We start from the raw sequence: 21,147 nt of genomic DNA, 5'->3' as shown, positions 1-21,147 counted from the left end.
ATACTTTCCACTAAGCCTATATTTCAAAATTAATGTTTTATGATTGATCTGATAAAATATTCTAATGTTTTAATTTACTTTAAGTGAAAATGTATCTAACATTTGAAACCTTGAAAACATAATTATAAATGTATCTAATGTCTTTCCTTTAGTGAAATGTACTTTTTCAAAAATATTGATTTTGATTTTAACTTTTCAAATGGGTCTGTACCTAAATATCAGTAGGTCATTAATATTCAAATCCCTACAATGTCACAGAATTTAAACAATCTGCAAAAAAAAAAAGTATGAGCCAAAATTTTTCCACAGAGATGTCAAAGACTTAATGAGAGCTACTGGAACCATTCAAGTTCTTTTCACCAGTATTGGCACAACCATTATATTTGGGGGCCAATTACTCTTTTATATAGATATATATTGGTTTGGACAGGTTTTTCCTTTAATAAATGAAATTATTATTTGAAAACTGCTTTTTCAAGTAGTTTTCCCTCCTTGTCTAATATATATTTTTTTGATTATCTGAAAACTTGTGTAAATATATATTTAGGTATATACTGCAGGTATTTTCTTGTGTTAAATTTGGAAAACTTACTTTTAGGTATTACTGTCTAATCCCATGTTGGACAGCTCAAGCAAAGCTCCAGTCAACAGTAAAATTCCTGTTTTAAACCAGTGCACAAGCTATATAAAGAAAAAAAAAACTACAGGTAACCATAGAAACTACAGCAATCTATATTATGAGATTAGCTCCGTTCCAGACCTGTGAACCACTAAGCACGTCTCCAGGTAGCTCAACAGTTCTGATGTTGTGCACTGACGGGCCATTTCAGTTAGTTCAGGAAATGGTTGACCAATTAAAACTTCAGAAAAAGATTGTGAAGAGAATCGCTACAGACACAACCTCCCATTTAAATACAAACGGAAAAGCTCAAGAAGGTTTGGCCAAACTTAATGCAGCAATAAAAGTTTTCTGTTTGGCTCAAAACTCGGTTTTCAACTTCCTCTTAGAGGCAAGTTAAATATTCTAATTAGCTTTGTGCTTTGCAACATAAATGTTGCAGTTCAAAACCGAGATTAAACCAAACATCGAACGTTGTATTTATGTCATGTCTTGATAGAGCTGGACAATTTTAGCAACTAACTTTGTACCAACACACCAGTAGGTTGGTGCATGTTTATCTAACTTTAACTATAAATTTTTTTGACACAGTAATTATAATACAAGTTTGACTAATAAATTAACTGTCAGTCAGACAGTTGTCAAGTTACTTAATGTTTGCCTGATTTAATTTTAATAAAATCAGGAATTTCCAACAGTAAGGGTCAATAGAGAAACTTCATGAGCGAAATATCAAAGAAAATCTTAGTCAACTCTTTCCATAAACAGTTGCTGATGCCGATGAGCGCGTTCTTAGGTCATGACCTCGATAGTTTGCTGATCATTGCATCAGTTTGTTGGTTCTGCACCATTATTGATTCATCTTTCCCATTACTGTAATGAGTCTTGCAACTATGGTGTGATCCACAAGCTTTTCTCATGTGTAAATGTTTAACTTTGAGTTGACAGTGTAAAAAAATACAACATTCTGACATCACATGGTATAGACTGATTGTAGTCTCGCAGTCCAGAGACAACTATCAGGCAAAACAAAAGTCATTCTATTAGTTTTATAAAAGTGGGATTCTAGTAGCTGAGATCGAAAAAAGAGAGAGGATCAAAAGTTTCTAAGGTGTAACAATCCTGAATTGCCTTTAGTGTTGGACAATAAGGGAAGGGAGTCAGCAATATAACCTAGCAACAGGTAGCTATTTTGGGGCTACGCTACAACAAGTCTAGCACATTGGGGTTCCAACTCTTGTGCCATCTCAGTCGATACTGGGTCCAACCACTAAGTTGAAAAGCATCTCATCTCAGAGTATTTTTAAATAGATTTTCATCTTAAATTGAAACAATTTGACCTTAACCCCATCTGAAATTAAGGATAAAATAAGCATATTTTCTCTTCCCTTTGAGAAAGGGATTATTTTATAACTATGGAATAAAAACTTGTATTTATATATAGAACTTGCTTGCTGCCAAGATGTGAATTTGCTATTTATGACGTTTAAAACTTCATCATTAAGACTATTTTTGGTTTAATTTCCTACACCGATGAACCAAAATCTTTTGAAGAAAATATAAAAATCAGGAATGACTGTAAAATAACGCATTGATAGGTTCTCAAAAAGATGCATAATGAGAGGGGTGAAGTCAAAAAGAGAAGGAAATAGAGAGCAAAAGGGGAAAGGGAAAGGGGAGAGAAATATATGATGTGTACACCAGTGAAGTGAAAGCAAACAGCTAAATTAGTCATGGAAGGAATGCAAATTTGCTTCCCCTGAGTGTTGCGTGGTAGAATTACCCAGAGAGAAGAAGAGAGTGAATCATGCCAACCCCTGGCACCATGTGATTTATTAGCAAACATCCAATTCAATAAGAAAGTGCTTAACATTCAAAAACCTGCGAAAGTCTCATAAGGTGGCATTAACTATACGATATTACCATTCCTACTGAAGGAAAGCAAGACAAGAGGCAGGGGAAAAACAAAAACGCCCACTTTCCAGAGCGTTCTTGGTGTGACGTGTCTAGTGGGACTGTGACAGACTGAAAACTCACTTGGCCTTTTCCACAAATGCATGTTACTACTTATTACCACAGACAATGAGGTTAATTTATTGACACTTCAGCCCAAATAGCCTCTCCACTTTCAAAAGGGCATGAAGAGAGACTGAGGGATGCTGAAAAATTTAAGCATCACAAAAACAGAGACACATAGGGTACAACATTACCAAAGTGCATTTCTTGTTTCACTTCTGAAATGGTGATTGAAATGATGTTGGGGTAACTAGGATAATTTTTTTTTAAATTAAACTGATAATACATCATAGGAATACAAGACAGTTATTCCTCTGATAAACATTGTTGAAATAACTTTGTAGCTTTTTTGTACTCCAACACAATAAAGTACAAAAAACCTCCAAACGATTATTTAAAAAAGTGAAAATCATTCTTTACCTTCACTGCATGGTGAAACAAATATAAACTTTGTGTGCTACTAAAAAATGTTTCATTTGATTTGATGTTGAAAATAAGTTTTTTTTTTATTTGTTATTTTTTTTATGGAGAATAAAACCAAACTTATATTTTAAAATAATTTTTGTGGTTCCTTTGAAGTCATTTTAAATTTTAATTGAAAACACTAAAATTGCTGTGTTTTTTTTTTCACAAAACATTTTCAAGAATATCTTTTTTTCAAATCTGTTTTTATAGTTGATTTTTTTTTTCTCCCCATTCAGGTTTGATCAGTGTTTTAGTATTGTGAACAAAAGATGATGCGACGCGGTTAAGACTTATTGAAACACTGTGAAATATAACAAATAGGTCATGAGCAGCTGCTGACTATAGCGTTGTAGCATTTAGTGAGTTGTGGTACTCTCAAATTGTGCACAGATAATTTTTTTCTAGTCTGTTCCTCTTTTTTTTGAAGTTCCCAAAATGCTCCCACAAAAACAATTTAAAAATGGTGGAAGCTTCTTGATTGCTTTTGTAACAAAGCGCTGTCTGTGACCTCGATAAGAAGTATTTAATAGCCAGCTCTGTTCATACAACAGAGTGACTCAAAAACTGCTTCCTTTCTTTGAGAGAAAAATGTATTTCCTGTCCACAGAAAAGTTATGCTACAATGTGACACACTGATTACAATCAATCATTTACAGTTTTACTTGATATTATGTGTATAAAGCTCACCGGTCCACAGAATCACTTGCTTCCATTCAAACTGTCATAAAAAGTCAATGTTCATATTGATGGATGAGAGCATCCACAAGAATCTTAGTAAGGAGGTTCGAATTGTTGATCAACAACATCTTGGCTTGTGATTAAGACAATCATCAAGAGGTAATGTGGTTATTCAGGATCTGAAGGCAATTGGGATCAACAATAAAACCACTGGTAACATAGAAAATGACTGATATTTTGCAGAACTGCCATAGAAGGCATGTTTTAGGTTTACCAGTAAACTTCTAAAGGAATCAGATGAAGATGGGGAGAAAGGGCTATGGTGAGATAAGATCGAAGATTAGATATATGGTGTCAACCCAACCAATCATGGTTGGAGGAGCAGAAATGCTAAGAACAAATCAACACAATAATGGAGATGGAAACATTATTCCTCAGCCTGTTGCTTTGCAAACGGTACAGTCCTAATGCTCGTTCAACACGTGACAAATACAGCATACAAATGTTCCAAAACATAAAGCTAATGTACTAATCACTGACTAAAGAAGAAACACATCAAATCCTGAAGTACCATAAACAATCTCCAGATTTTTAGATGGAGCTTCAAGTTTGCAAACAGCAATCAAAAACTGGAATATTTGCAGTTTCTGCAGAGATGGAGGACTGATATTCTGTCTCTCCTCAATAAAATGAAACTACCATAAAATAGAGTTCTTCTTTGCAAGTGAGGAAACGTACCAATTCACCAGAGCATTTAAATATTTTTCAACACAGTATGCTTAACAGCAAATGTCACCAAATTAAATTAAATAAGCCAATATGCTGCATGTTAATGAATCTGAAATTACTCGTTTTTATACTCTAAATGAGAAACATAATTTGCTTTTGCTGTTTAAAAAAAAGATCAACACGAACACGAATAGCCAATTTATAAAACTGCATTCATCTTCTTTAATTGTTCTTGCTAAGTAATGTTTTAATTTTAATTGAGCATCTTTGTGACAATATCTGCTAATCTTTCAATTACAACCTCATTTAATTGTCTGTAAAGCTTTCTGCTCTATCACTTATGAAGCTGACAGCACTCAAAAATTGGCCCATGTACACAGCAGGAAATGACAAATGTGGAGATTGGAGAGAGAGAAAGAGAGAGAGAGAGTGGAGCATTCAGGGAGAAAAACAAAACTAAATATGTTTGTCAGGAGACAAAGGAGTGAATTAACTCAAAACAAAACTGAATAAATTTCAATGTGCTCTCGACAGGTGGTGAGGAACAAAATAAGGTTTCTAATTCCAGCACAGACAAAAAGTTTGCCATCTCTTCTGCATTATGATTTTCAAAATTGGTATCTGTTTCATCTCAGGATGAGACTTTCATAAGTTCGCTAATACTGGATACATTATTTCTAAGAGGCGGGATGGGAGGTTCAGGAGGAGTGAAAACCATTCTGTGGTTCACTGGAATCTGAAAAGAAAACATTACCTCGGAGACAAACACATTAAACCAGAAATCACAAAGCCATAGAGCAGAAGACAGGGGTTTGACAAGTGGACCACCAAAACTGGTGCAACCCAAAAGAACAATCAGAGACAATTTTTAGAGAGTGAAACTGAGGTTGAGCTAAAAATCCCAGGCAGTTAATTGAAAGATAAATATTAGAAATATTCTTGAAGATGCTCTAGGCTCAAAATACATGAAGAATGAATTAGTGCATAAGCTTATTTGTATTTCCTCCATAAAAGGTCTATTCTGATGATCTATTGATGAAAATCTGGACTACAGAACCAAATAGAGCTTATATTTCCTGTTGCCAAATATCTGGGATAAATTATCCTGATTAAAAATGATAAGTTTTACAATCCCTGCAAATCTATGGTCAAAGCAGAACAAACTTGAAAGGGTGTGCATTATACTATTGCATTTATTCTTGTATTAGTTAAAAAAAAAGAGTTCCTAATTTTATCAAGCTTTTTATTAGTGAAAAAATATCTAATCTGATAAACACACAGATAATTACATACATTGTATGAAAAGACATAAACCTTTTTTGTCACATTTTTATATTTATTCAGACTAAAATATTTATATTTTAGATCAGTATTAATTACCAAATTATCTAGGTTCATAAACTGTGTCTAAATTAAGAAGTTTACGTCTTACAAAGGGTACCATTAAGGTACTTTTCTGCTAGATTTTAGACAATTCCTTTTTGTCTAAAATTGAGTTAGGTTTATGGAGATTGACTTCCTTTCATAAATCTGTTGAGGTATAAAAATTATATACAAGAAAACTGTGTGTTTGAGGTTTATCTACAGCTGGTCTAAATTTAACAGTGAATTAATCTCTCAGAAGCTTTCAAAGCACTTTCACCATCAACTGTTGTCCATGTTAAAGTTGGTACTTTAACTTGTCAATAAGTGACGTTTAATAGTGTTTGAATTTTTCATTATATCTTCATTTTCTTCTTATATACTATAGTGTTTCTAAGGCAAAAGGAACACAATAGGCAGATATTAGTTTTGCAGTGACATTTATCCATCAGTGGGAAAAAAAGTGAGCCATTGAGTGAACCATTTTTTCACTCAAAAACCTATGCTGAGCAGCTTTGGACATTCAGGACTGGTATATTATGCAGTGATAATGAGATATTAGACCATATCTCATTAAGATAAAGCGAGAAACAGGCCTCTTTGGGTCAGGGGGTAATCCATGTTATGGTGTCCTGGCCACAGTGCCAAGCAATTAAGCTCAAGAAACCAAGGACAGACGGAGCAGTGTGAGCTTATTAGAATCCAGATTTCATAAGGCTGCAATATCCTAGGTAAGGAGAGAACAGGGAAAATCCAAACTGCAGGCATTTAATTAATATTTTCCTCATGTCTGAGATAGTTCCTCAGGAAAATATTTGCATTGAGTAAGAAAATAACCAAATTTTCCTTCTGATGATGTATTTGAATAAAGAAGAGAAAAACAGATGCCAACTTTGCAATGAAGCCAGTTCCTTTGCATATTCACATATAAACCAAGCGAGTGTCTCATGCCAGAAGTGAAAAACCAACGTGACGCTTGCCAGCAACGATCTCCAACCAATTATGATGTATTACCAGAAATACTTGGCTATCAGAGAAGCCAGCATATCTGCCCTTTCGCAATAAGATGCAACGTTTCCAGGCACACACAGGCCATTGATTAGAGAGGCTCAACATGCCGCCTGCAGTCTATCAACGCTCGGGGACCGGTAATCAATTCTCTAATGCCGTTTGAGCCTATTCACTGCAGCTATGATCCACTGGTTGCACATGCACATACACACCGAGAGCCACCAACAAATGTCGATGAAACCCTATGAGCAACCAGGCATAAAACAAATATAACCCAGATGGCCATCAAAAAACACTGGACAGCTCTCAAAAGTGTAGCAGCGATAGGGCAATGTCATCTACTGTAATGGCATTATCAAAATGAGTGCATCTCTCCTGAGGCAGACTCTGGTTCCTGATTACCTAGTAGTAGAGGACCGTGTTCATGGCCAAATCTGATCAACATAGCACCAGACATAGGGGTGGCGAGTCAGGAACTAAGCCCCTTATCTCTTCTGACAGGCCAGAGCTCCTTTATGGCCAATGATATCCTCCTAGGAATTAATCTGATTGAGGTCAGGTAAAAGATTATGTTCTAGCAACGCTGCTAAAAGGAAAGTTAAAGTCCAATTTCTCTTTTGAGAAACTTGGATCAGTCACAATCTCTGAAGGTTTTCTAAACCATCTGACCACTAATATCTTAAGACATTGTGTTTAAAACACCAAATTAGGGGACAAGAAGCTAATAAATTAGTCACAAAGCTTCATTACCACAACAAAATAAATAATTTTTAAGAAAATTCAATTGCAATGCAAAAATATTTAAATAATTTAAATTACACAGTGGAGTTAACACTTACTTTGGTGTTTGAGTCTCATCCAAGCGGTTCCCCAGCTGGAACTCATGGGATTTGCTCCGATGCAACGCCGTGAAACCAGGCAGCAGATAGATGAGCTTGCGGCTTGGCGGTGGTGGCGTTCCAGGGGCCTTCACTTTGTTCCTTCGTCTCATGGGGGGAGTACCTGGTGGAGTCATGGTGTTGACCACCAAAGGAGTCCGAGGAGGTGTGTGACCAAAATGCCTTTGGCGAGGTGATGGTGGCAGGGAACGGTGACCAGAGTCCAAAGAAGGGAAGAGTCCTGTGGCGGGGTTTTCAACAGTAAGTCGATCTGTGTAGAAAGAGGGCGCCAGAGCTTGTGGACTGTGGCACATGTGCTGGTTGTACTTGGACTGAACTTTGGGGCTTTGGGAGAGCTGGAAACGAATCCACTGACTGGCCTCTGGCTGGCACACTGGAGTGTTTTCCTTTCCAGATTCAGAGGTGGGCCACTGGATGGACCAGTCCTGTTTTGCCTGGCTCCCTGTTAAAAAGGACATTACAAAACATCTAGTTGTGAAATATACTAAAAAAAAAAATATTTAAAGGTTTCAATGAACAGTGCCTTGAAAAACTTTCCATAGCAGTTGAACATTTTCACATCTCTCATTATGAGAGACTTTAATGTAGTTTATGAATTGTGTATTTTATAGAAAACCAACCTAACGTAACCTAACTAATGTCGAAAGAAAGAAATGCTTGGTTTTGAAGACTTTGTATTTTGAATATGTTTCTACAGCCGTCATTGTACATCTAAAAACTGAAGTTTATGTCCATGCTTCTTTGCAAAAATAGTACATGAAGAGCATTTGACAGGTCTTACCACAGAGTTTCCAATGGATTTAGGTTAGGACATTGAGTGGGCCATTCCAACACATGAATTATGCTTTATCTAAAACCAGTAGTTTGAACATTTGAAGCATTTAATAAATGCTTATTAGATTTTTATATGAAACCCCAAATGATTATTTTTCTTGCAGATTTATTGTCCACTACCTTGTTTTTGTCGAGCCTTTAAAATCCCTGTTATACATTGCAGTTTGTGGTTGTAATGTGACAAATGTAAGAAAGTTTAAGGGTTTTGAATACTCTTGAAATGTACAATAGGTTAATTATTGTCCAGTTAATGCTAACCAGTTAGTCAAATATGCTTATGTTATTTCAAGTTTTCCATAAAAATCAGAGTGAATATCACCATTTGTGTCCGTTTTTCACCATCAGAACTTCAATTGCTTGCAGTCTGCAATGGAATCACTATTAGGGAAGAGGTCTGTTTAAACATAGCTTAAGAGAATGAACTGCTGTGATATGACATGACAGTAAACTAAATTTTAAGTTGCTTGCTTATTTACACTAAAGTCAACAGACCTGTAGGACAACCACAGGTCTTTGTGGTTCTTCTAATACGATCATATTGCTTGTGTCATGTTCTGTGTTTTTCTGTGTATTTATTTAGAGTTTTCTGTGCCCCTGAGTCTTCGTGTTGTCCTGTCCTCCCTTTGATTACTCCCTGGTGTTTCTCATTCCCTGATTACCCTCCTGTGTATTTAGTGTCACCTGTGTGTCTGTGCGCTCAGTCCTTCGTGTTGTCCTTTATGATACCAGTTGCTACCGACGTTGAGCCCTGGCTTCCGCTCAGTCGTGCTGCCTGTGTTTTTGGACTATTTGTGGACTTATTCATCATTAAAATCATTTATTTATCACATCCTGGGTCTACAGCGTCTGCCTCACCACCCTACTCCACCACTTCATGACAGCTTGAGACTTTTCGTGTAACTTGAGTGAACATCTCTGCATGATGATAGCTAAGCAGGTGTTTACATTTACTTAAGTGCAGCAGATTGTGATGGCTCTTAGTTGGACAGAAAGAGCTATGTTTCTGTGCAGCGCAGGCAGCAAGCGGATGTTTTGCAGCAAATGAAATGATCAGTTTTGCTACTGGAGCATTGACGTTACTGTGGGCATATGTCTCCATAGCAGTAGAGCCGCTGTGTTTAAAATATGGTGATGGACAGACTATTCAGCAGAAGTGGATGGAGCGATAGAATAAAACATAAAAACAGAGCAGGACAAAGCTGCATGAGTCACAACAAGCAAACTTTGATTGAAACTTTATTTTTACTTAAATGAAAAAAGATGAAAAGAAGTAAAAGATTTAAAAGTGGAAAGCCGAAATGAGTGTTTTTAAGTTTAAGTGACTATACATTACCTCCGTTACTGTGCAATTTATCCTCCTCAAGTTGTTCTTCAGAAAGAAACAAAAGAATATGTGTTTATTGATCTGGAAGGAAAGCAGCAGAAATACTAGCTTTTGTTCTATGTGCAGAAAATAATATTATTAAAATGTATCCTGGAAACTTTTAAGCAGAAGCATCCGTTTCTGCGTGGTTAAGTTCTTGTTAAAATGTCCTCCTCTAAAAATTGACTCTGACCTTCTAGCCACTATTAATGCATATTTCTTTGAGCAACTTTCAATTTCAAGTGTTTTTGTGTCATTATTTTTGCTCCCACGGCATTGTCTCTAAGGAAATGTAAACATCAAAAACATAAAACTTCAAACATATTTTCTGTACCAACAGATGAACCACTGGAAATATCTGCAGTGAACTATTCCCACATGAGTTGGAAAACTTGGGGTAAAAATGCCACCAGCCTTTTTGTGTTCTTTAATGTTATAAAGATGAGTTTAAGAGAAGCGATGAGCTGTGAGAGGAAAGAAGAAAAACAAGGAAAACAGTAAAAGTCCTACTTATAAAGAACTGTTTTCATTTCTTATTGTTTTAAATAAATCATGCAAATAGTTTATTTCACCTTTTATATTTGCAACATTAACTTCTCCAGAAAGTTTTGTGAAGTTAATTTTAGATTGTAATAATACAGAGCCAGTTTGTTTAAAATAGAATTTCTTTGTTTGCACAAAAAACAATCCAATTTAGTTGTACCATATATAATCCCATCCAATCTACAATAATCTAGTTTCTTTTCAAATATTTATTCATATAATGCAATTCAGCAAATATAACTTTTTCCGAGAGATTCAAACACCCCAAACTCGCAGAAATCTAACTCAGTGCTGGCAACATGCCACCTGTCAAAGCCTGTGATGAAATTTTAACCCAATGTCAGTGAAACAGACAGTACAAGTGGTTAGTTTCTTGTCTCTCGCTGACAACTTATCAGGGAACCTGTCGCTGGTCTAGTTGTCATGGAAACCTGTTGGTTCAGGCACTGCATGGCACATAATATCTGCACGATATTTTTCTTTATTTGACGTGATCTTTAAAAAAATAAGTCACAATGATCTGGATGTAAGTACACAACAGTAACTAATTCTTGACAACCTGCTAACACATTTTACATTTACAGTCTAGAAATTAGTCGGAATCTCTTGAGTCAAAGCACTTTAGCCACTGTGCCATCAGTGTGACCACCTGAGGAATGCACTTGTGTTTGAACCCGATATCACCCCTGAAAAACGCTTTATAAACGTTAAAGATGAAGAGAAAAGATGAGGGCCTGATAGAGTGCTCATCCAGAGATACAGAGAATTGTGGCTTCTTTCTTAGCAAAGATATACCCGTGTCAGGCCACTCGGAGATCTAACAGTTCAACTTGATGCCACATGAACATTAATCGACTCCAATAAAAAAGTTCACAAAACTGTAGCTGACATCACAGATGGGAGGCAGCAGGAAGATGATTGCATGTGGGCTGGTTGAAAGGTGTTTAATGACTGACGTTCGAGGTGCCAATTAGTGTGGTGCCTTTCAAAATTAAGTTGTTTCTGGGAATGTTGACCGATCACCTTTGATTTGAGTTATGAGCTTCCCTTTGGTAATTATAGTCTTGCATGCTGCTGCCTCTCTTTACTGGTACTTCTGACAGTTCTCGTTAGATGATACCCAGGCGAAATTTCTCTGCAAGGGAAGCAGAGAGCTTGACTCTACCTCGTGAAACTGTTGCCTCACATAATGAGTCAATTCATGGAGAACATTAGTATCTTAGCAACTGCCTCAGGAAAATACTGTCAGGGCTTGTGAATTTATTCTGTCACATAGTTTCACCTGAGCAAAGGACTGTGGCTAACTAAAAACAGTTTGATGATAAATGAAAGGAAGAAGGCATACCAAGCACAACCCCTTTGAGAACTGCAATCTAACTTGTTAGTCATTTTCAAAACTACATTTCAGAAGTTTCATCTTTGCAAAGCTTTGATCTTAAAAGAACATATCTATACTTCAGAATTTATTAGAACTTCAGAGAGCTGATATTAATAATACCAGGACTATAGTCTACCCTGCTATTCTCTAATGTTTTTTTGAAACATCGTGAGTGTTTCCAATGGACTCCACAAAATGATAAGAAAATATGCTCCACCATTTAAAAGGTTCAGCTTCTATAAAAACAGGATGACGGTGTGATACACAAGCAATATCCAGTCATGAAGGCCATTTGTATAATAATATGTGTCATCGTTAGATATGTTGGTGCATTTTCAGTTTAGTAGTTTTAATAACAATATGTTCATAATGATAATTTGCAATGATCTCTGTTGCACAAGGAAAAGTTTGTTTTTTTGCTACAGTACAATGTTTTAGGGATTTCTATTTGTTTAGGTTCTCAATGCTAGTGCACTTAGTGATGCTGTGATGTTGGTTGAATGAAGATGCAGACTCAACAGTTTAAAAAGCTTAGAGTAAAATCTGTAGGAAAGAAATACACCACTGCTTTCTCTGCTAACTGTCCATCCCTGTCATAACAAGATTAATTATTTACACCTGCAAGCACACTGAGCATGCACAGATGCAAGTTGGGCAGACATTATTGTTGATAAAGGAGTGCACCTGTCATCACTATATATTACTGCCACCAGTGCCTCAACACTGGTGGCATTGTGTTGCACTGACTGAATGATGCATTGGCAACAGATGCTCTTCTTCTATGCATTGAAAGAAAATCAGAATCAGTGCCTCACTAGTCATAAACCTCAGGAGATGTCACTCCGAACCAGTCATTGCATTCAGATTTGTTGAAGGGATAAACCTAAAACTTGAAAGGCAGTAACTCTCAGAGACTGGAGTTTCAACCACTGATTTATGCCTCTTTTGATTTTGCTGTTGTTGTATCTTGTGTTTTGGTAGATTAATTGGGAAGCTTTTTTTCAGTTTTTGATTATAGACCTAATTGGTATTCTGATACCTAGTTTTTATTTTTATTGTTTTCACTGCCTGATCAGCAGAATGCTGTTATCCCTGACCTACTCAACCCACACTATGCAGTCTGTTTGATACGTTTTGCTTATGTTGTAACTAGACGTCCACTAACACACATTCTAATTAATTACACACTAACCCAATCCATTAATTAACCCAAATTAATTGCTGAGTTACAGATTAAAAATTCCAACTCACAGAAAGTAGATTTTAAATTGACAATTTGATGCTTTAACTAAATACTTTATTCCCTCCTTTTTGGGCAACCCCATAATTTCTTTGCTTAAAATTTCATAAAAAGAAATTCCCAATTTTTTTTTTATCTTACCTAAACCAACATGTCCACATCACATTTAGCTCCAAAGGATGCACCTGAACCATTTAGATTTTTTTTCCTTTTTTGCTCTGCCATCATTAATGCATAAAGCACATCCCATCATCATAATCGGTACTAATTTAACTTGCAGCCGAGGCATTGGTAAAAGCTGATAACAGCCTCATAATTGGACTAATTACCTCCAGATATGTTGCTTCTTTTGGCTAAATGGCAGTGAAATGCCACAGTGACTGGTCCTTCTGGCTGCCATTGTAAACAGGATTTAGTGAAAAGGGCAAGGGCTGTGTTCAATAAATTCAGTGTCCCTTTTTAATCTCCACTCTTTTGAGTGGATTGGTTTGTTGAATGTTCTCGCAGTGTAATCACTGGGACTCAAAGTTGGGGCCTGCTAATTAGCTAACAGTCAATAGAGACCACCTGGGTGCTCAGGAAGACAGTTGTTAGTGGTTCGGTCAATTGCTTCTTTCAGTCATTTGCCTTCTCTACTCTATCTGGGCTTTTTCTTCTCAACAAGACCATGTGAGTCTTCCTTACTTGCTATTGTCAGCACTTATTTCTTGCGTTGATTCTACCTCCTTACATCTTCGTTTCGTCTTGTACTCTGTTCCTCTGTATGTATTTATGTCTCTCTTTTTTCTTTTCTTGGTGATGGCATTTGTAGCAAACTAGGTGTGTGTATGCATACAACGTATTACTTTCAATGATCCAAGATTACAGAGCAAACACAGAAGAGAGCTGCTGTTCTAAGAAAAGATCAACGCTAACCTTGATCAACAGAAGGCACAAATATTCTAGAAACTACTCATGTATGTTTGTCTGAGAGTATTTTTGTGTGTAGATTTGTCTCCAGGGGTAGACTTGACAATGTGTACATAATGCAGCACAAAGAATTGGCCTGGCTGCCTCCAAATTGTATGACTCATCCTTATTGTAACTCAGAAGAGCTTGTAGTTCTTTTTTTTTTTTGCATCAGTTTCCATCCTCTATTATTTCACTAAAAAGCAACATAGTCACTTATTTTGCTTTTTTAGCAGATGGATAAAATACATATAGCAGTCGACAATGTTCTGGTCTGCCAATTTTTATGATTCAAATGAATCATAACCTTAAGGAAAATATGTATTAAAAAGCAAAAGCGTCAGCAGTTATTTGTAAATCCTGCTCGCTTTTCATTCAAAATGCTTGAATATGTGTATTTCTGTTTTAAACATTGCCTTTTAAAAAAAAATGCATCCTCCACTCCTTTTGCGTGGATGGGATTCTTTCATTTAATTTTTATTCTCACTGAAAGATGGAAACTTGCAAATCTCTGTTCCATCCACACGTGTGAACACGCCGATGTGCAAATGCAACTGTGTTTGGGAGCTAAGACGCATCTCCATTTGGATGAGAATACGAGGACCACCGCAGAGAGCCCCCTATTTCTCTCAGCTGAAAAGTGGCTCCCGCCTCTCTGCTGTTGTGCATTCGCACATTTCAAGTAAAGCCCACCCTGTTAGAGAGCCCATTAGTGGCTCTGTTTGGTCAGACCATGTCGTTGGAGAGCAGAAAGAAAGAAAAGGAAGAGTGAAGACACAAATGACAAGGAAAGGCAGAAAAGGTAATAAAAGTAAACTACAGGAAAAAGACAAATACAGGAATAAAATGACAGCTCACTCTTCCAAAGTAAACTTTGATTGTCAAATGAGAAATAATCTAATGTGGACTTTATTGTCAAAGTTAAACTATACGGAGGAATAATTCTTTAAGATTTGTATTTGCAAAATATACTATAACATTACCAATGACAATGCATGAGAAGTTTAAATTTGCTTTGAAGAAATTACTTTAAAGAGAACAGTAATAAATTATAAAATAAGTTATCTGAACTGCTGCTGGCAAACTAAAGAAATTACAGCAACCTCCAAACTTAGTGGCAGCCCTGGTAACAATGCACCAAAACCAACAGATTAAAATGAGTTTTTATTCAAGTAACATAACAAACCACATGGTAATTCAAAGAATCCAGTCTCCAAATTGTCTACATTCAATGTTGAAAACACACCAAATAAAAATTGAGAAACTTATCAATACACCCCTAAGACTCCTTCACAGTCTTATATACCTGCCTTACATTTCATTGTTATAGAAAGATGCGCTGCACATTGCAGCATTGCCTTTCTCCATATTTGGTTGTTTAGTGTAAGTAATTTGTTCACCTGGTTGTCAAAATTATTTGTTACGCTTTCACAAAAATATGACATGTACAGTAATTTATAACCGGATATTTACATACAATGTTTTTTTGTTTTTTTTAACGAGTCAATGAAGTTTAAAAAAAAATATATATTTTTTTTTTAAAACTCGTTGACTAAGTTTTCTCTCACTCTCTGACTAAATTAGACTCAAAATCTCCTGTTTCAGGTAGATTAAGATAAAACAAAAAACATTAGTGTTTTTTGAATCCCAGAATGATGAGATAATTCTTTTCAGCTTGCATCAAATTGCATTGGGGGTAATCTTTCTTCAACTTCTCACAAGAGTTTGCTCAAACTTTGTCTAGCTCCTGTTAGATCTGCTCATCTTCCTTCTTAGGTGGCCTTTCAGCTAGTGTTGGTAAATATTATTCATTTTGACTTATTCATACATGATTTGTTTGTGGATAAGGACACTCTGCCCTGCAAGGTATTTTGCTTTTACTCTGGTTGACATGAACATTTCACACCAAAATATGCTCAACTTGGGGCACAGAATCAATCTCCTTTCTCAATATTATGGTGGATAACTGACCTAAAAAGTAAAAGTTAATTTAATAACGATGAATAAAAAAAATTTTGTGTTTTTTTATCCTGTTAGCTAAATATCTGGTGTCAACTATATAGCACACTTATGTGCAACCTCTAAACCAACATTGAACCAATCACCCAGTAATATTGCTTAACCTCATGTTGATCTATGCAGATGCTCAATCTGCACTGATGAAGATTCACTCAATTTTATGTTGTTTTTATTTTTAGACTTTTATTACTTACCAGTTCTGCCAAAAGTTGTGAAGGACTTCATAGATTTTTCTTCAATGACATCAGGAGTCAATAGGTTAAGATGTGCTATATGATACAATTAAAGTTTTTTGTGCTCCAGTTAAATTAGACAGAATTACACTTTTGGCTGCATTTTAATCAAATGCATTTTCTTCTGTTTTCTTTTCTGAAAATCCCTCTTAAAACTTTTTGGTTTACAGTGAATAATAAAGAACTTAAATCAAAAATTCCAGCATGAGATGAGATCAGAACAGACAACTCAAAGTCAGCAGGGAAGACCAGAGCCATCCCACTGACATCAAAGTGTTTCAGTCACAAAGAGTCAGGACTTACAACATACTAGCCAATACATTAGCATCTCTGCTACATGATAAAGCTTCTTCAGGGAGAAAAACACTCAAATTATGCGTGGGCTTTACTGCAACTCATCTTTAAGAAGAGCTCTAGGCTTTATTTTTAATGCTCAATCTATTGAGGTTGATAGTTGTCAAAATAAAATAAAATCCAACAAACTGAAATTAAAATTCTAATATTTTCCCAAAATCACAGCACATTGTGGCTGTTTCAGTTAAATTTCTTCTGTTGGCAGGAGAACTACATTTATTTTGGGAGAACTTATGCTTATGCCGTTTCTTCCAAACATTTGAACAATTTTTAGACTGAGTCTGAACCCATTTCACTCTTGACGTTTTGAGATCAACAGGCTATTGAGGTGGGAATTACGTTTATCTGTTATTATAACTGAATGGCCTCCCTACAACTATGACTAAAGTAGATGCTGTATTGGTGTAAAATATTCAGTGGCATGTAGCTGATATTCTGTGTGGGGAAAATTCATTATTACTGCCTCCCTGTTTGTGTTACTTCCTCTCTGATTTACAATTTTGCTTTTGACAGATGAAAAAGGAAAGTCAGGTTTTTGTTTTTCAAATATCTCTTGCACTCTGATCACAAGCAGCACCCTGCCCGTTTTTTAAGAAATTGCTCAAATATAAAGTTTGACCCAGTAACGGGGATTATATTTATTTCTGATTTTTGAAATGTTGTAAATAGGGCAACACAATTTCCCATCTCTTTAAAATTTTTCTTAGATATTATCAGCAGATTTCTTAGAAAATGCATCCGCTTCTGTTTCGCTGAACTAAAAGTGTCAGAAAGTTGGATGACGCAGAGAACAAGCTCCTTAAATGACGGTTTAAATATTTTCCAACTGAGAACCAACAACCACAGGCAGTATTATGTCTGTGGTATCTACAGTTATGTTAAAACTGATTTAATGAAATACTCTGTAACAGAGTGATTAATGGAAAGCTGAAGGACAAAAACTTGCATCTTAATTTGAATTCTATGTGAAAGGACGGATGGATCAGAGAGAAAAGAAGTTATTCAACCCACCAACACAGTTCAGTTTCAGTGATGCTCTACTGCCCCCTTCTTGTTAATGTTTGTTATTGCAAGTCTTGGTTGCTTGACAAGCAATATACGGTCTTTTAAAGCCATCTGGTGGGGAGCAAAGATAATGCATTTATGAAACTTGCGGAAAAATCTCAGTCTCTTAACTGAAATATTTGAAAATTCTTCTCTGAAGCTCTGTTTACATACATATTCTCCTGATCAAAACCTTGAGAATAAGGAATTTGCTGGACAATAATCAGATTTTTAAAAAGATCTTCAAATAGCTAAATAAATAATCATGAGCAAGAAAGAAAATTTTGTGGAGAAGTTATTTTAATCTTCATTTAAACTCAAAGCTGCTGTTACTTAGCCAATAAAGTTTACTAAAAAGTCAATACATCGTAGTAAATCTGGTTCCACATTAGAAACATTAGAGAATAGGGGTTAAGCACAACCCACATATGGAGATCTTCTTTCTCAAAGCGGCTGTTGCAAGTTCGGTTCCTGGCCTTTGCCGCACGTCTTCCCCCTTCTCTGATTACCCACTTTCTTGTCAATTCACTATCAAATAAATGCCACTAGAGCCAATTTAAAAAAAATAGATAGTAGGACTAAAAAGTTTAAAATTGCAGCTTTTGGTCCATGATCTTAAACTTTTGATCAGTTGAACAGGCTGTTTGAGCATTGTGTAATTATGCTAGTCTTTTGGTTTTGCTCTGCCTGTTTTCTTTTTCTTTTTATTTGTTTTTTACATCTTGCTGCTTCACTTACAACCTGGCTGCCATCAAGACGTGAAATGACAGTACTTCTTTCCCCATCTAAACATTTGAATCTGGATCACTGTAAACATTTTTCATTGTTATTAGATATATTTCCTAGTAACCCAGACTTCCATTTTTTTATTTTGTTTAAAACAAAATGGATTTGTAACATATTAAATCAGCACAATTTTTATTTTTATTTTTACTTAGGGTTACATGGCTGCTTAAATTTGCCAGTCAGAACTTTTACAAGTTTTTGATGATACCTATGTAACAGGGTATCACAATATAGTACAAGAATAGTAAAAGTGTGATGCTTCTTTACAAAAGCTGGGGGAAAAATGTATTTCAATCTACTCTGCTTTTTAGCTCAAAGAATATTTGAGATTAAGGAAAAAAAGGAGATTAAAAATCCATGTAGCTGTTGTAAAGAGAACATTATATTATAAGAGATTTACATCTCTGTGTCAGCAGAGTGGACTCTTACCAAGTTGGTGAGCCTTTCTGAGGCAGGAGAGGGAAGCGTTAAGTCGGGCACATTCTTCTTCGTTGGCACCAAACTTCTGCAACAGCTCACACACCTGCTCCTCACTCATCTCCAGAAGGCCTTCTAAATTAACCTCACCTGCATTCATCTCCTGAAAAGCATGCACACAACAGATACACAGTACCATTGGTGTTTACCACAATGTACAGAAATGACAAAAACAGCACCTTTACACACCAACAACAAGATTTGTCAAGTGCCAGAAATGGATCATAAAGACGTGTTCTATGTTCCTTCTGTGACCCAAACCTGAAAAGTTGGTTGAGGCTGCGAGGAAACGCAAAACTCATGGTTCTTTTTTTATCATGGTTCTGTATTATTGGTTTCTCTATTATAACAACATTTCCAGTGGGGAGAAATGAAACAACAAAGAACTACACATCACCTCTGCGACCTCCTTCCTTAAGTTGACAATGCGGAACCAGTGGTCGAGGCGAGGGAAGTCTTCCAGCTCTGCACTGCGCTCTTCTAAGGCCACTTTGCACTTGCAGGACAGCTGGCGGCTGAAATACTTCACCAACTTCCCCTGTTAAGGACAAACACGGTTAGGAAAGTGATCCAAATCCATGCAACATTTAAATAGAACAAATTGTTCACTAAATTGTTTTTAATTATGAGAATTAAAAAAATTCTAAATAAGTGAAAACAGACATAAAACACTGGTTGACAGCACAACTCACACAAAAGAACAAACAATTCATGCTAGATTTAGGAGAATATTTAATAGAAAGCATTGAAAGAGCCTGTAGAGAGAACCCGTTTCATAACTTAAGGGCCGAAACTGAAAAGCTTCAGCTTCGTCTCTAGGAACAGCCGAGAGCAGCTGGTCAGCTGACCTTAGAGACCGTGAAGGAGAGAACAGATGAAGCAGACAGGGTGGAGGAAGGTTATTAACACATCAAAACAACTCAAAGAATTCAAAACTCAATTGTGTAGCACACAGATTGACAGTAAACAAAAACAGCCAGAACAGGAGTGATATGAAGTCATCAGTGTGATCAAGCAAAAAGATTAACTGACTGGCTAACTGATTACAGGTGTGAAGGGAAAGGGGGTAGAGAATACAAGGTTCTACGAAATGAAGCTAATACTAAAGAATAACTAGACCCAAGAAACAATTAAACTAGAGAAAGAAGGAATAACTAGACATAAGAAATAAACATAACAAACCAGAAACACTAAGAAAAGATCTAATCAGAGAAAAGGAACAAGGAACACAGAAAGGAACCCGGCATCCTGACAAATATACCATTAAAAACACTGTGAGGCCCAATTTTATAGTGCTGAAGAAAATATGCTGTTCCTGAAAATAGAATGGAATAATTACTTTAAAGTATTTTTATTTCTCAGTTTTAACAGTAAACTGATAAATATTCCAACTTTCAACTAAATGATGTGTAGACTTATCCACATTGTCATCAGAATCAACTTTATTGACCATGTTTGTGCACACAAACAAGGAATTTAACTTCAGTTCCACTTTGCTCACAATGCACAGACGTTTTAAATATAATTATGTAAAGTTGGTTAAAATTTATACAGGATTCTGATGATGCGACCACAGTATAGTCTTTCACAGCCTCTTTTAGAGCCAAAAATAGGAAATATTTAAGTTATTTGTATTTTTTTTTTGTTTTTTATATTATATTTAGTCAAGAAGATTGATATTTGTTCAGGCAATTTTTATTGTGAAACTTAGTTTTATTTTGAAAGGCTTCCTGTCGGATACGACCCGACAGGAAGTGCCGTCTGTGCTGAGACACAGACGGATTATATACAGTTCTTGACCATGTAGGCTGTGTATTTTTTTTTTTTTTTTTTTGGAAAAAAAGAATTATAAAACTGATTTATCGTCGTTTTTGTATTTGCATTTTTTTTTTTACAGATAAAGAATATTTTGTTAAATTCACGGTTTGCACGCGTCCTTTACTTCCTGTGTCTAAGGAATGACACAGATATTGGATCTGTTGCCTCTAACAGATTCTCCCTATTTATCTGTATGCAACTTCCCAGCAAGGCTGACTTTGTCTCTCTATCCAACATGAAGCAGCTATCACACTATGACTTTCTTTCAACAATAGCTTTCTCCTTACTCTAATGTCATTTAACATTAGACATGTCCAACACATGTAAAACC

The 21,147-nt window shown here is 35.9% G+C and overlaps 1 protein-coding gene across 3 annotated transcripts in view; it reads right to left on the bottom strand.

Annotated features, from left to right (window-relative positions):
* The window catches only part of ksr2 (kinase suppressor of ras 2), a 109,091-nt gene that overhangs the window by 73,059 nt on the left and 14,885 nt on the right, over positions 1-21,147 (bottom strand). For 2 of the 3 annotated variants that reach the window (XM_005803835.2, XM_005803834.2), the window contains exons 2-5: positions 19,396-19,536; positions 18,951-19,101; positions 9,947-9,982; positions 7,720-8,221 (exon numbers count right to left, since the gene is read on the bottom strand). In XM_005803835.2, coding sequence (XP_005803892.1) covers positions 7,720-8,221; positions 9,947-9,982; positions 18,951-19,101; positions 19,396-19,536 — 830 coding nt within the window. The remainder of the gene's footprint in view (positions 1-7,719; positions 8,222-9,946; positions 9,983-18,950; positions 19,102-19,395; positions 19,537-21,147) is intronic. The other variant, XM_005803836.2, reaches the window with a different exon arrangement.

Source organism: Xiphophorus maculatus, chromosome 12 (assembly GCF_002775205.1).
Source record: "Xiphophorus maculatus strain JP 163 A chromosome 12, X_maculatus-5.0-male, whole genome shotgun sequence".
Lineage (NCBI taxonomy): Eukaryota > Metazoa > Chordata > Actinopteri > Cyprinodontiformes > Poeciliidae > Xiphophorus > Xiphophorus maculatus.
The sequence above is the reverse complement of the archived record's forward strand: the minus strand, read 5'-3'. Positions and strand labels throughout refer to the sequence as shown.